The sequence below is a fragment of the Oryctolagus cuniculus genome, chromosome 7 (assembly GCF_051225735.1).
Source record: "Oryctolagus cuniculus isolate XC-2025 breed Fujian yellow rabbit chromosome 7, ASM5122573v1, whole genome shotgun sequence".
In the NCBI taxonomy this organism is placed as follows: Eukaryota; Metazoa; Chordata; class Mammalia; order Lagomorpha; family Leporidae; genus Oryctolagus; species Oryctolagus cuniculus.
The window spans coordinates 133,410,909-133,427,669 of record NC_142873.1 but is presented as its reverse complement, the minus strand read 5'-3'; the positions used below and the strand labels follow the sequence as shown (position 1 = coordinate 133,427,669).

Genomic DNA, 16,761 nt, shown 5'->3' with positions numbered 1-16,761 from the left:
ACAGCAGGTTAACACCCTGGCCTGAAGTGCCGGCATCCCATATGGACGCTTGTTCATGTCCCATCTGCTCCAGTAACCATCCAGCTCTCTACTATGGCCTGGGAAAGCAGTGGAAGATGGCCCAAGTGCTTGGGCCCCTGCACCCGTGTGGGAAACCTGGAAGAAGCTCCTGGCTCCTGGCTTTGGATTGGTGCAGCTCCAGCCGTTGTAGCCAATTGGGGAGTGAACCAGCAGATGGAAGACCGACCCCCCCCCCCCGTCTCCCTCCCCCCACTCTCCCTATCTCCCTCTCCTCTCTCTCTGTAACTCTGACTTTCAAATAAATAAATAAATCTTTAAAAAAAAATAATAGTCATAGCAAGTAGAAAAGGTAATAATTTGAGATAAAGTATACAGATGAATAATATCTGTTGTTACTTTAAAAATAAAACTGGACAGTTGAACCTTGAAACCTGTACACTAAGGTCTCAGTCAGTATTTGATAAGCAACCTTTGCCTTCTTTAATACCCCAAGCTTAAATTTTGTTATGTTGTACGTTTGTATCTCTTAGGGTGTACTTAGATGTCTGTTCTCCCCTCAACTAGACTGATATACCAGGGGTCATATATGTTGTCTAATTCATAACTGTGTCTCCACCTGTTGAAAACCAATACCTTTATTTAACTGAGTATTGTAGAAAAACGAGGTTTAGGAGCCAATTACTACTGTAGTGGCCTTCTTTAGGGAATGTTCATTCCTTTTTTGTTTGTTTTTGGTAAATGTTTATTTACTTGAAAGTCAGAGTTACACAGAAAGAGAAGGAGAGGCAAAGGGAGAGAGGTCTTCCATCTGCTGGTTTGCTCCCCAGTTGGCTGCAACAGCTGGAGATGCACTGATCTGAAGCCAGGAGCCAGGAGCTTCTTCCAGGTCTCTCATGTGGGTGCAGGGGCCCAAAGGACTTTCTGCTAATAATAGAATTAAATTTTTTTCCAGTTTTGTAAATTTGCATATGATTTGTTGATTTGAATTATGTAATGGGATAATTTTAAGGTAAAGTAGGTAGTAGGTCATCTGAACATTGGGCAGATACTGCAGTGGAGTCATTTTCAATTTGTTTTTAATGGTTGTCTGTTTTTTAAAAAACTGCATCATTGTAATAATTGAAGAAAGATTTATTCTTAGGATACGCATGATCCAGTTAGCTTGAAGTTTATTTTGGTTGGTAATTTCAGTGTTCTAGTATACAGATGTTCTCTCAGCTAATATCCTTATTGTCATAGATTCAGGTGCATTTATATGTTTGGGTGGGTAACAATAGTTTTAAGTCTGTTTTGTACCCATGCAATTATTTATACAAATACAAAATCAGGCCGGCGCCGAGGCTCAATAGGCTAATCCTCCGCCTGCAGCAGGGTCACAACGGGTTCTAGTCCCAGTCGGGGCACCGGATTCTGTCCCGGTTGCCCCTCTTCCAGGCCAGCTCTCTGCTGTGGCCCGGGAGTGCAGTGGAGGATGGCCCAAGTCCTTGGGCCCTGCACCTGTATGGGAGACCAGCAGAAGCACCTGGCTCCTGGCTTTGGATCAGCGCGGTGCACCGGCCGCAGCGGCCATTAGAGGGTAAACCAACGATAAAGGAAGACCTTTCTCTCTGTTTCTGTCTCTCTCTCGCTGTCTACTCTGCCTGTCAAAAAAATAAAATAAAATAATAATTTTTTAAAAAACAAAATCAACTCCCTTTTTTATTACACTTGTTGGAGGTAAGATATGTGGAAGCTTCATTGACAATAAATTAAACTCTGTATGTTCTGGTTTATTGTCTTAACTTTTCAACTTCTATGTAGTAAATTTTAGATAATTGACATCATTGACCTTTTCTTTTTTTTTTTTTTTTTTTTTTTTTTGACAGGCAGAGTGGACAGTGAGAGAGAGAGACAGAGAGAAAGGGCTTCCTTTGCCATTGGTTCACCCTCCAATGGCCGCCGCAGCCAGCGCGCTGCGGCTGGCGCACCACGCTGATCCGCTGGCAGGAGCCAGGTGCTTCTCCTGGTCTCCCATGGGGTGCAGGGCCCAAGCACTTGGGCCATCCTCCACTGCACTCCCAGGCCACAGCAGAGAGCTGGCCTGGAAGAGGGGCAACTGGGACAGAATCCGGCGCCCCGACCGGGACTAGAACCTGGTGTGCCAGCGCCACAAGGCGGAGGATTAGCCTATTGAGCCGCGGTGCCGGCCATCATTGACCTTTTTATCTTCATACTGGTTTTGATCATTTTGTTCTGTTCCGATAAGGTAGATTTCACATGTTTATATTTTTGACAGGTACTCCTTTTAATTCTGAGCATATGCAGTTCTTCATTTCCTTTGTTTAGAATTTTGCAGTATTCTTAGAAACTTTTTAAAAGGATTTATTTATTTATTTGAAAAGTAGAGATACAGAGAGAAAAGGGAAGACAGAGAAATCTTCCATCCATTCATTCATTCCCCAAATGACCACAAGCAACAGCCTGGGGCTGGGCCATTCCAGAGCCAGGAGCTTTTTCTGAGTCTCCCACTTGGATGCAGGGGCTCAAGCACTTGGTCCATCTTCCACTGCTTTCGCAGGTACCTTAGCAGGGAACTGGACCAGATGTGGAGCAGCCATGACTTGAATCAGCACCTATATAGGATGCTGACACAGCATTTGGAAGCTTAACCCTCTACACCACAGCACCAGTCCCTCTTAAGAATTTTAATCTTTAAGATGTGGAAATAAGAGTAAAGTCATCCCACCCTGCCTAACTGGTGGATTTTTTTCAAAGGTGATCTATGTCAGTTTTCACATATTCTAGTTGGAAAAACAGTGTTAGTGAAATAAAGACAATGATGTGAAGGTTTTTGTTTTTGTTTTGAGAGGCAGAGAACAGGCTCCCATGTACTGGATCAGTCCCTAAATGACCACAGTGGCTTCACACTGGGGCAGGGGCTGGAACTAGGAACTCAATCTAGGTCTCTCATGTGGATAACAAGAACCCAGTTCCTTGAGCCATCCTACTGCCTCCTAGGGTCTGAGTTGGCATGAAGCAAGCAACAGGAGCTAGATGGGCATCAAATGTTCACACCAAAGTGGGATATAGGTATATCTTAACCACCAAGCCAAGGAGCTGCCCCTAAAATGTTAATTGTTGTTGAGTTTTCTTGTTTGTTTTTGTAAAAGCAGGAAAAAAGAAATCTCCCACCCCATTTTACTGCCCAAATGCACGCAACAGCAGGGGCTGGACCAGTCCAAAACTGGGAGCCATGAACTCATTTTGGGTTTCCCGCATGGGTGTCAGGGATTCAACTATTTGAGCCCATAACCAGCTCACCATCTCCCAGAGTGCATATTTAGCAGGAAGCTGAATTAGGAGCTCTGCCAGGACTGGGTAGGAGACACTAATAGGAGAAGCAAGCATTCCAAGCAGCATCTTTTTTTTTTTTTTTTTTTTTTTTTTTTTTTTTGACAGGCAGAGTGGACTGAGAGAGAGACAAGAGAGAAAGGCCTTCCTTTGCCGTTGGTTCACCCTCCAATGGCCGCGACGGCTGGTGCGCTGCGGCTGGCGCACCGCGCTGGTCCGATGGCAGGAGCCAGGTACTTATCCTGGTCTCCCATGGGGTGCAGGGCCCAAGCACTTGGGCCATCCTCCACTGCACTCCCTGGCCACAGCAGAGAGCTGGCCTGGAAGAGGGGCAACTGGGACAGAATCCGGCGCCCCGACCGGGACTAGAACCCGTTGTGCCGGCCCCGCTAGGCGGAGGATTAGCCTGTTAAGCCGCGGCGCTAGCGCATCTTAACCATTATACCAAATACCTTTCCCCAAAGCTGTTTTCAGTTAATTTTTGTTATATCTCAAACTTGCTATCATTAAATATTATAAGCTTTAATCATAGACCTTTTGAATCTTTGAGGTAGGTTTATACCTACTAAAGAATTTCTCCTTTTGAGAGCCCTAGTTAACTTGAGAAATATGAAGAAAATAAATTATGTTAAGTATGATTACTTCTCAGTATATTATAAAATAAATGTGTTAATTTTTATGTTTTTAAACATTTTTTAAAAGATTTATTTAATTAAAGGCAGTTGACAGAAAGAATGGGAGAGATCTTCGATGATTCACTCACCAAATGACTGCAACAGCAAGGGCTGGGCCAGGCCAAAGCCAGGAACCTGGAACTCCAGAGAGTCTCCCACGTGGGCGGCAGGGACCCAGTTACTTAGGCCATCCTTCACTACCCTTCTAGGTGCATTTTCACAGAGCTGGATTGGAAATAGAGCAGCCAAGGTGTGAACCAATGCTCATATGGGATGCCAGTATCACAGGTGGTAACTTAACCTGCTGTGTCACAAGACCAGCTTCTAAACATTTTTTTTTTTTTTTATGTAATGTATTTAAGAGGCAAAGACAGACAAATAGTAATTACTTTTATCCGTTTTTTGATTTCCCGGATTCCCACAATAGCCAGGGGTTGAGCTGTGGTGCCATGTGGAAGCTAGGAACTGAGAACTCAATCCAAGTCTCCTACATGGGTGGCAGCAACTCAATTACTTAGGCTATCACCACTGCCTCCCAGGATCTACATTAGCAGGAACCTGGAGTTAGGGACTAGAGCCAAGGATGGAACTCTGATATGGAATGAGGATTTCTTAATGTTGCCCTCCAGCGTTTTCATTTTTTAAGCTTTGAATTTGTATCCACCTTCCTGTAATAGAATTTGCTAATAGGAATTTGAAATATCAGTATTTTAGGGGCCAGCACCATGGCATAGTGTGTTAATCCTCTACCTGTGGTGTGGCATCCCATATGGGCTCCATTTCGTGTCCCTGCTGTTCCTCTTCTGCTCTTTCTGCTTATAGCCTGGGAAAGCAGTAGAAAATGGCCCAAATGCTTGGGCCCCTGCACCCATGTGGGAAACCTAGAAGAGCTCCTGGCTCTCTGCTTCAGATCAGCCCAGCCTTGGCCATTGCAGCCATCCGGGGAGTGAACCAGCAGATGGAAGACCTTTCTCTCTGTCTGTGGCTCTACCTCCCAGATAAGTAAATCTAATAAAGAAGTTAGAGAATTTACAGGGAGGATTCGTAACAATTTTGAGTTTAAGCGGAAGCAGTAGTAAATACAGAACATTTTCCTTCTAATTTTTATTTTCTCTACCATGAACTCACTTCCACAAACCAAAAATGGGATTATGGGGTGTGGCAGCAAATAACCAGTTGCTTTAAATGTTTTACCATAATCTATTTTTTTTAATAGGGAATTGACACTCTTTTGGAGTAAACTGCAAAGAAGAATCGACCCTTCTTTAGATACTTTTCTGGAGCGATGTCGTCAGTTTGGTGTCATAGCTAAAACACAGCAGCATTTATTTTGCCTGATTAGAGTTATACAAACTGAAGTGAGTAATATATGTTTTCTATGTTGATTGTGGCCAGAGGGAAGAAATGAGTGGAAAGATAACTTCCCATTTACTCATTGAAGATAAGGGAAAATAGGAGTTAATAAAATTATAGGATTGGCTGTATCAAGCTGTTTCTGCAGAATGACTTCTTAGGAATCCAGTTTTGCTTAATGAAAAGCAGTGAGTTGAAGCGATAGGCCATCTCCCCTCGGGGAAAGAAAGATGATGTTTCTTGGCTATCACCTATAACTCCTTTTCCTAGAATAAAGTTCTGTATTTTATACACATATTTGCTTACTAATGATAATAACTATAACAGAAATAGTATGTTTTCACCAGTATTCTTGGAGATGGAGTGGTAACTTTTCTTGATTTTGGAGTTATAGAACAGTTCCAGAATCAGCTGTTTACAAATTGTATTATCTTGTACAAACAAAAAGGAAATAAGTTAGATACTTTTAAAAAATGTATATTTCCTAGAAGGAAATGAAGTGTTACATATAAAACTGTTCTGTGAGTTCAGCCTTACACGGTCTAGTATGAGTCTTACACTGTGCTCTGTTTTTGTTTTGGTGTTAGCAACAGCTTGTGACCGAGCCTTTCATATGTCCATATCTGTAAGAACTCATAGTGTGTTTTGTGTTTTGTGGGTTACTTTTTTCACATCATCCAAGGATTGTGTATACTAAGTTCAAAGCACACATCTATCTTTGATTCTGTTTCCTTCTCCTTTAAAGCAACCTTTCAAATCCTGTACTTCTATTTCAAATATCTTGATCTAGTCTTCTCTAGTGAAGACAGGAGAGAGTCAGTCATCTTGGCACAGTGGTCACAACACTGCTTGGGATGCCTGCATCCTGTGTTAGAACGCTTCAGTTCTGGCTCAACTTGTGTTTCCAGCTTCCTGCTAATGCCCACCCTGAGTGGCAGCAGGTGATGTCTCACTTAGATCCTTGCCACCACGTGGCAGACCCAGATTGGGATCCAATCTCCTGGCTTTGACCTTGCCCCTACCTGGCTATTGCAAGAATTTGGGGAGTGAACCAGCAGATAGAAGATCTTTCTGTCTGTCTCTGTATCTGTCTGCCTTTCAACTGATTAAAAAAAAAAAAAAAAAAATCGGTTATTTCTAATCACTATGAATAAATGTGTTTCTAGCCACAGAAAGAACATTTTCAAGTAACTACAGAAACTTTCTGATTTAAAAAAAAATAATAATTTTAATTGGCCATTAAAAAGTTTTCTGGGGCTATTGCTGTGGCACAGTGGATTAAGCCACAGGCTGCAGTGGTGGCATCCCACATGGGTGCCAGTTCAAGTCACAGCTGTTTACTTCTGATTCAGCTCCCTGCTTATTTGCCTGGGAAAAGCAGAGGAAGATGGCCCGAAGTCCCTGGGTCCCTGAATGCACACGGAAGATTGGGGGACGCTCCTGACTCCTGGCCCAGCCCTGGTTGTTGCAGCCATTTTTGGAGTGAACCAGCAGATAGAAGATCTCTGTGTCTCTCCTTCTCTCTGTAACCCTGCCTTTCAAATAAATGTCTTTAAAAAATAATAAAAATAACAGATTTTCTTTTGGGGCCATGTTGTGGTGCAGCAGATTAAGCCACTGCCTGTGATGCTGCTGTCCTGACATCCGCTACAAACACTGGTTCAAGTTGTAGCTGCTCTGCTTCCTATCCAGCTCCTTGCTAATGTGCCTGAGAAAGCAGGGAAGATGACCCAAGTACTTGGGCCCCTGATTGATATTGTATATGTATGTATGTATACACAAGTGACTTGAATGGAACCCCAGGCTCCTGGCTTTGGGCCAGCCCAACCCTGGCTGTTGCAGCCATTTGTGGTGTGAACCTGCAGATGGAAGATGGAAGATCTCTCTGACTCTCCTTCTCTCTGTAACTCTACCTTTTAAATAAATAAATTTTTTCTTTAGAAAATTTTCTTTATACCTCTTTCTGTTGCTGTGTAACAAATTAAACTTAGCACTTAAAAGAGCAGCTACCTTCATTAGCTCAGTTTTGTAGATCACAGTATCTCAAGGCTGAAATCAAGGTGTTGCCCAGACTAAGGTGTTATCAAAGACTTTGGAAAATCCACTTCTAAGAAGATACATGCACTTTCTCTCTCACTCTTTTATTTGAAAGGCAGAGAGAAAGAAACTCCCATTTGCTAGTTCACTGCTTAAATACTTACAACATCTAGGGCTGGATCAGGCTTAGCCAGCAGTTGAGAATTCAATCCAGGGCTCCCATGTGCATAATAGGGACCCAACCATTTGAGCCATCACCTGCTGCCTCCCAAGGTACACATCAGCTGGAAGCTGGAATTATGAGCAGAGCCAGGATTCAAACCAAGGTACTCCCATATGGAATGTAGCATCCCAACCAACAGCTTCCACTAGACCAAATACCTGCCCCATCTGTCTGTCTTTAAGTCAGCTGATTTTGGACTTTGTTACGTCCACAGAGTCCCTAACATAATCACAAGGATGTTATATTTACAAATTTTATCCACACTCAAGAAAAGGAAATTATGCAAAGATGTGAGAGTTGCCGGAGATCATTTTAGAATTGTGCTTATCATAAGGAACCACAAAAAATAAGAAAGCAGCTAGAGGAGTAGGGGAAGTAGGTTTCTGAAACAGATTACAGAATTTGCTGTCCATTTGTAGAACTAGAAATATTTTTCTTGAATTCAAGTCTAGAGTATTTTCTGTTGTAATCCTTACTTAATAATGAGTAAGAATTGAAGAGTAGAAGAGAAACAGACTGGTAGGTAAAAGGGTAGTGGGTGTCGAACCCCCTTCAAATTGAGAAAGGTGATCTAGCCTATGTCAGCTAGAATCTGGCTCTGATGTGAATGATGGGTATCTTGCAATAGTTGTAACCTAAAGTAAGTAGATGTTACTCTCTCTTTCATATGGTATTGTAATCTAGGTAGACAAGCAAGATTGCTTCAGTGACTCCACTTACCCAAGTTCCTTTTCTCTCCCATTAATAGCTTTCACATATGTTCTAAGACGTATTTCAATCCCAGCTGTAATTTTTCAATTCCAGATAACAAGAAGGAAAAGATAGGGGGAGAGCAGATCATACTGTGACACATACTGTCCCCAAGACACATACATAAATACATGTGGCTATTTCTAGCTACAGGAGAGGCTAGGAGTTATGGTCATTATTGCAGGTGACCTTATAACCAGTTAAAAATCCATTTTTTTTCCCCCAAAGTGGGGAAAAGATATTGGGAGCTAAGTAGCAACTAGACACATAGCCTTTTTGGTGGAAAAAGTTAATGATGCTGAAGATACTATATGGGTACTACTTGGTTACTTGCAGAAGGTAACAGTGCATAATGGAGAATTCTTTATAATTGTACCTCTTTATTTTCTGGGCTTCAGTTTTCTGCAAATGAAGAACTTAAACCAGCTCTTCAGTAAAAGGTGCTTAGAGTTATTAAAACTTTGACTTAGTGACAAGAAAGTCATAAGTGGAAGGGCTGACTTGTCAGAATCCATGGGTTTTGTTTGTTTGTTTGATGTCTGAGGAATAGAACCTTTTTTTTTGTTTGTTTTTGGACAGGCAGAGTTAGACAGTGAGTGAGAGAGACAGGGAGAAAGGTCTTCCTTTTTCCGTTGGTTCAGCCCCCAAGCGGCCGCTATGGCCGGCGCATTGCGGCCGGCGTGCTGTGCCTATCCGAAGCCAGGAGCCAGGTGATTCTTCCTGGTCTCCCATGCAGGTGCAGGGCCCAAGGACCTGGGCCATCCTCCACTGCACTCCCAGGCCACAGCAGAGAGCTGGACTGGAAGAGGAGCAACCGGGACCAGAACCTGGGGTGCCGGCGCTGCAGGCAGAGGATTAGCCTGTTGAGCCACGGCGCCAGCCAAATCCATGGTTTTTATCAAGACTTTAAAATTAGTATGAGAGGCTGAATATAGATGTGATTATATTTTGAGGTGAGAGGTATAAGCAAAGGAAATTATTTTGAATCCATTTTAGTTTTCCAAGGAGCCCTTTTTTGATGGAGCATATTTTGGTATTACTGTTTTGGAAAACATTACCTTGTCTGGTTTAGTCCTTTCTTCACATACAGGTATGTGACTTGTAAGGATCCTACACCTGCTTCACAGCAGAGTCTAAACCATGATTCTCTTGATTTAATAACATAATGTGGTATAAGATTATCATTTGTAAGGAAGAGCACAACAGAGAACTTCACTATAATGAAGATAGAGTGCAGACACTGCCATATGATCCATTTTTCACATTCCATTCAATTTCTGAGATAAGTTATTTTGTATGCACTAATCTTTTGTCCATTTGACCAAGTCTTCATGGTTTTCTACTTCCTCAGACAGTACTGCTGTAGAGAGATTTTATGATAGCTTCTCCTGCTAAGCCACAGAGCTGGCTCCCATTGGGTGTGTGTTTTGTTTTGTTTTTAAATCTTTCAGTGATCTTATTTATCCTGAATTCCTTTTAATTCATGTGCATTTATTGTTTATGCATTTGTCATGTATAAATGTTTAAATCTTTCTATATGAGAAAAAGATAATATTTCTTTGCTCTTTATCCTATAGGCACAAGATGCTGGTCTTGGAGTGTCAATTTTACTGTGTGTCAGAGCTCTTCAACTCAGATCAAGTGAGGATGAGGAAATGAAGGCATCAGTTTGTAAAACAATTTCCTGTCTTTTACCAGAAGATTTGGAAGTCAGACGAGCCTGTCAGCTTACAGAATTCTTAATTGAACCCAGTTTGGATGGATTTAATATGTTGGAAGAATTGTATTTGCAACCAGATCAGAAATTTGATGAAGAAAATGCCCCAGTTCCAAATTCTCTCCGATGTGAGCTCTTACTAGCTTTAAAAGCCCATTGGCCTTTTGATCCTGAATTTTGGGACTGGAAAACTTTAAAACGACACTGTCACCAACTCCTAGGACAAGAAGCCTCAGATTCTGATGATGATTTAAGTGGCTATGAAATGTCTATTAATGACACAGATGTTTTAGAGTCCTTTCTCAGTGACTATGATGAAAGTAAAGAAGATAAACAATATAGAAGAAGAGATTTGACAGATCAGCATAAGGAGAAAAGAGACAAAAAGCCCATTGGTTCTTCTGAAAGATACCAGAGGTGGCTTCAGTATAAGTTTTTCTGTTTGTTGTGTAAGCGGGAATGTATAGAGGCCAGGATTCTTCATCATTCTAAGATGCACATGGAAGATGGAGTTTATACCTGTCCAGTTTGTATTAAAAAATTCAAGAGGAAAGAAATATTTGTTCCTCATGTGATGGAGCATGTTAAAATGCCACCAAGCAGAAGGGACCGCTCTAGAAAGAAATTACTGTTGAAAAGCTCTCAAAAGGGTGTTTGTCCCAAGAGCCCCTCTGCAACCCTGGAGCAAAATCAGTCACTAAACGAAGAAACCAAAGGAGAGTCTCATGAATACGTTACATTCAGCAAATTAGAAGATTGCCACCTGCAGGACAGAGATTTATACCCATGTCCTGGTACAGACTGTTCCCGTGTGTTTAAGCAGTTTAAATACTTAAGTGTGCATCTTAAAGCTGAACACCAAAATAACGATGAAAATGCCAAGCACTACCTTGCTATGAAAAACAGAAGAGAGAAGTGTACTTATTGTCGACGACATTTCATGTCTGCTTTTCACCTGCGAGAGCATGAGCAAGTGCATTGTGGGCCTCAGCCCTATATGTGTGTATCTATAGATTGCTATGCTCGTTTTGGATCAGTGAATGAACTACTCAATCATAAACAAAAACATGATGATCTGCGTTATAAATGTGAATTAAATGGCTGTAATGTTGTTTTCAGTGACTTGGGACAGCTTTACCACCATGAAGCACAACACTTTAGGGATGCATCTTATACATGCAACTTTCTTGGTTGTAAAAAGTTCTATTATTCCAAAATTGAATACCAGAATCACCTCTCAATGCATAATGTTGAAAGTTCAAATGGAGACATAAAGAAATCAGTGAAACTTGAGCCTGCAGCAGGTGAAAAGCAAGATTCTGTTAGTCAGCCCCATGTACTTGACCAAACTGATAAACCACATTTATCTGAGGATCTTCTTTTCTGTGGAGGATCAGCTAATTCTCAAACAGATACAGAAACTGCAGACAACCTGAAAGAAAACAGTGACAGTAATTCTAGTGATCAGCTAAGTCACAGCTCTTCAGCTTCGATGAATGAAGAGCTAATTGACACACTGGATCACCCCGAAACCATGCAGGATATATTATTATCTCATGAGAAAGTCTTTGTGCCCTCCAATTTAAAAGAAAAATGCTCCACTGTGGCAGTTTGCTTTGATGGGACTAAGTTTACCTGTGGTTTTGATGGATGTGGTTCCACATACAAAAATGCAAGAGGGATGCAAAAGCATCTCCGGAAGGTCCATCCATACCATTTCAAACCCAAAAAGATAAAGACAAAAGATCTCTTTCCCTCTTTGGGTAATGAACACAACCAAACAACTGAGAAGTTTGAAGCAGAACCAAAACCCAGCTCAGATACAAACAGTGACTCCCCAGATGAAGGTCTGGATCACAATATTCATACTAAATGTAAGCGAGAACATCAAGGTTATGCCTCACAGCCCTCCATTTGTGCACCTAAAAGACCATGTACAGAGGATACCATGTTAGAGCTTCTGTTACGCTTGAAACATTTAAGTTTGAAAAACTCGATTACACATGGATCTTTCTCAGGGTCATTGCAGGGGTATCCATCCAGTGGTGCTAAGTCTCTTCAGTCGGTTTCATCTACTATCTCAGACCTTAATTTTCAGAATCAAGATGAAAATGTGCCAAGTCAATACCTTGCACAGCTGGCAGCTAAGCCTTTTTTCTGTGAGCTTCAAGGATGCAAATATGAATTTGTGACCCGAGAGGCTTTGTTAATGCATTATCTTAAAAAACATAATTATTCAAAAGAAAAAGTCCTTCAATTAACCATGTTCCAACATCGGTATTCCCCATTTCAGTGTCATATTTGCCAAAGGTCATTTACAAGGAAAACACACCTTAGAATTCATTATAAAAATAAACATCAGATTGGCAGTGACAGAGCGACTCACAAACTGTTAGATAATGAGAAGTGTGATCATGAAGGCCCATGCTCAGTAGACAGGTTGAAAGGTGATTGTTCTGCAGAACTTGGAGGTGATCCCAACAGTAATTCTGAGAAGCCACACTGTCATTCTAAAAAGGATGAATGCAGTTCAGAAACAGATTTGGAGTCATCTTGTGAAGAAACAGAAAGCAAAACATCTGATATTTCATCACCAATAGGCAGCCACAGAGAAGAACAAGAAGGAAGAGAAGGGAGAGGTAGCAGGCGAACTGTTGCTAAAGGAAATCTATGCTATATTTTGAATAAATACCACAAACCATTCCATTGTATCCATAAAACTTGCAACTCCTCATTCACCAATCTGAAAGGCTTGATTCGCCATTACAGAACTGTACATCAGTATAACAAAGAACAGTTATGTTTAGAGAAAGACAAAGCAAGAACCAAAAGGGAACTTGTAAAATGTAAAAAGATATTTGCTTGCAAATATAAGGAATGTAACAAACGCTTCCTGTGTTCCAAAGCTCTTGCTAAGCACTGTAGTGACTCTCATAACCTCGATCATATTGCAGAGCCAAAAGTACTTTCTGAAGCTGAGTCTGCTGCAAGGTTTTCCTGTAACCAGCCCCAGTGCCCTGCTGTTTTCTATACATTCAGCAAACTGAAACACCACTTGATGGAGCAGCATAATATTGAAGGGGAAATACATTCAGATTATGAAATTCATTGTGATCTTAATGGCTGTGGCCAGATTTTTACCCATCATGGCAATTATTCGCAACATGTGTATTACCGACATAAGGACTATTACGATGATCTGTTTAGAAGTCAGAAAGTAGCAAATGAAAGGCTGCTAAGGAGTGAAAAAGTGTGTCCAACAGCTCACACTCAGGGGCATGAACATCAGACTACCAGGAGATCTTTTAATGCCAAGGCTAAGAAGTGTAGCTTAATCAAAGAAAAGAAAGCTCCAATTAGCTTTAAGACCAGAGCTGAAGCCCTGCACATGTGTGTAGAGCAGTCTGAACACACGCAGTATCCTTGCATGGTTCAGGGATGCTTATCTGTGGTGAAGTTGGAGAGCAGCATAGTGAGGCATTACAAACGTACCCATCAGATGAGTAGTGCCTATTTAGAGCAACAGATGGAAAACCTAGTTGTCTGTGTTAAGTATGGTACCAAAATTAAAGAGGAGCCCCCATCTGAAGCAGAGCCCTGTATAAAGAAAGAAGACAGCAGAAGCTGTGAACCAGAGCACACACAGCACAGCCACTCTCCAGGTGAAAATAGTACACCCTTCCAGAACACTGATTCCTCCTCTCACCCAGCTGAAAAGGATGGCGGTCAGAAAGGGTGTACAGAAAGCAAACCAGTATTTGATGCAGAGACTCTGCACTACAGGGGGACTTTGAAATGTAACCATAGTTCAGAAACCACTTCTTTGGAACAATGTAATATAGTTCAGCCTCCTTCTTGTAAAATAGAAAATTCCATACCTAATCCCAGTGGGACTGAAAGTGGGACTTACTTTGCAAGTTTCCACCTGCCTTTACCAAGAATCAAAGACTCAGAAACTGGGCAGCATAGTTCAGGGCAAGAAAACACTGTAAAAAATGCAACCCATGTCCCAAAAGAGAATTTTAGGAAGCATTCACAGCCCAGGTCATTTGATTTGAAGACTTACAAGCCTATGGGATTTGAATCTTCATTTCTGAAATTTATTCAGGAAAGTGAAGAGAAAGAAGATGATTTTGATGATTGGGAGCCTTCAGAGCACTTAACATTAAGTAATTCTTCACAGCCCAGCAATGACTTAACAGGGAGTGTTATGGCAAATAATTTGGTGAATGACAATGACCCTGATGTTAACATACCTCATTCTTCCAGTGACTCTACAATTCATGAGAACCTGACTGCAATCCCACCTTTAATAGTAGCTGAAACCACAACAGTTCCTTCCTTGGAGAACCTGAGGGTCGTTTTGGACAAAGCATTAACAGACTGTGGAGAGCTTGCCTTAAAACAGCTTCATTATCTTCGGCCAGTGGTTGTCCTTGAAAGATCTAAGTTTTCCACACCAATTTTAGATTTATTTCCAGCAAAAAAAACAGATGAGCTTTGTGTAGGAAGTTCCTAAATAACAATTTTGTTTTAGAAACAGACTGGCTCTAACATTGCAACATGGGACAATTGCCAACTTGAACAAAGGCTGAGAACCAGCCCCACTGTTGTTTAGGGTAGAATAGGCTGTGTATTTACATGAATGTATAATATCTATGTCAGCAGTATTGGCTGAGTCCATTAGCTCTCCAGTTGGTTTATTGATTGGGTTTTTTGTTTGTTTGTTTATTAAAAAAAGAAATGGAACTGTACTCTTGTTTGGTGCTAATTAATACATCAAAATATACTGGGGCTTCCTTTTTCAAATTACATGTGCATGATTGTATATGGAACAAATACTAAGGTCCCAGGGTGGGAGGGCTAGGGAAAGGGATATGGAGTTCTTACTTGACTTGAATGTGCGCCTGAGGGTGCTTTGTGTAATATATTGTACACTACAGCATCTTATATTTTTTGAGTTGAGTTTCAATAAATTACAATTTTTCACCCATTTCTTGTTTACTCATACTGAGTTTTCATGCCACATGTAAACTGAAATTGCACTAGTATTTTCTTGTAGTGTGCATTCATGTTTTATCCCTGTAGTTTTTCTTCTCTTACTAGGCAAATCTTTAAAAAAAAAAAAATTATTATTATTTGAAAGGCAGAGAGAGAGAGGGGTCTACCATCTGCTGGTTCACTTACCCAAATGGCCACAACAGCCAGAGCTGGACCCATCCAAAGTTGGGAGCCAGGAGCTTCTTCCAAGCACTTGGGCCATCTTCTGCTGTTTCCCAGGCCGTAGCAGAGAGCTGCATTGGAACTGGAGCAGCCAGGACTCAAACCATGTGGGATGCCAGCCCACTAACCAAATCATGCTTATCAAGGGTTATTTTTGTAGCCTTGGCATTTTCCACAGAATTCTCTTGCTTCAGTGATTTCCCTCATTTTCATGAGTACTTAGAGAGGGTGGAAAACAACGGAGAAGAAAGCTTTATGTTACCCATCCTAGGGATATTCCATCCCTAGTCTATCCTCCCTCAATCCCAGATCACTTGCTTCTGGGTTGCACTGTCAAGGGTGTGATCATTCACCAGATGTTTAAGTACACACATACTTACAGACTTAACAGGTCTAGACGCTTTGGGAGATAGTTACCAAATTAATTTGCTAAAGCCATTGTGGAACTTTAACATAAGATAAACAGAGGGGTTGGGTAATTTAGAGCCTTGTTTTGGTTTTGTAAATATTTATTATATTTACTTTGAGAGGCAGTGACAGATAGTGGTCTCCTTTCCACTGATTGACTCCCCAAATGCCCACAACAGCTAGGGCTGGGTCAGGCCAAAGCCAGAAGTCAGAAACTCAATCTGGGTGATCTCATGTAGGTGGCAGGGACCCAACTACTTGAACTATCAACCTGTTTCCTCAAAGGGTGCACACTCACAGCTGAAATTAGGAGCTGAGCTAGGACTTGAACCTAGGCACCCTGATACAGGATGTAGATATTCCTGGTGGCATCTGAACTGCTAGCAAAACACTTGCCTCAGGATATTGGAAATGGATCAGCAGCATGGGTGTCACCTAGGAGCTTGTTAATGCAGAACTTCAAGCTCTACTCCAGATCTACTGGCCAAAGAAGTGTCTATATGTTTTCATTTATGTGAAAGGCAGTTAGATCTTCATCTGCTGATTCATCTCCCAAATGCCAGCAACAGCCAGGGCTGGGCCATGCCAAAACCAGGAGCCATCATCTGCTTTGCCTTCCATGATGCAGTAGCAGGAAGCTGGGTCAGAAGCATAAGAGTATTCCAGTGAGGGACACAGACGCCCCAGGTGGCAGTGCCTAAACAACTGCCACTACACCCACCCCCAGGGTCTGCGGTTCGGTAGGATCTCCAGATTCTTCGTACAGAAAAGTTCTGGGGACACTAAATGACATGTAAGCCCAAGGAGGAAGTGGTGTGAGAGTTCAGGGTGATTACACATTTTAGCACTAACAAAATTTATCTTGTATTTTCATAATGCCATGAAATACAGACTGTCCCTATCCTCTTTGACAAAGAACTTGAGGTAGAGATGCAATGTTTGGCCTGGCTGGCAGACACAAGAAATGGAGCCTATTTTTCCATCTCTACTTACTAGAATATCATAGAGGGGGAAATGAATGTGAA

General features: G+C 41.6%; 1 protein-coding gene across 5 annotated transcripts in view; it reads left to right on the top strand.

Moving 5' to 3' along the window:
• RLF (RLF zinc finger) overlaps nt 1–15,098 on the top strand; it is a 104,264-nt gene extending 89,166 nt beyond the window's left edge. For 4 of the 5 annotated variants that reach the window (XM_002715189.6, XM_089300923.1, XM_051856646.3 and 1 more), the window contains 2 exons: nt 5,242–5,383; nt 9,966–15,098. In XM_002715189.6, coding sequence (XP_002715235.3) covers nt 5,242–5,383; nt 9,966–14,624 — 4,801 coding nt within the window. In that variant the 3' untranslated portion in view covers nt 14,625–15,098. The remainder of the gene's footprint in view (nt 1–5,241; nt 5,384–9,965) is intronic. The other variant, XM_089300922.1, reaches the window with a different exon arrangement.
• Nucleotides 15,099–16,761: the final 1,663 nt, after the last annotated feature.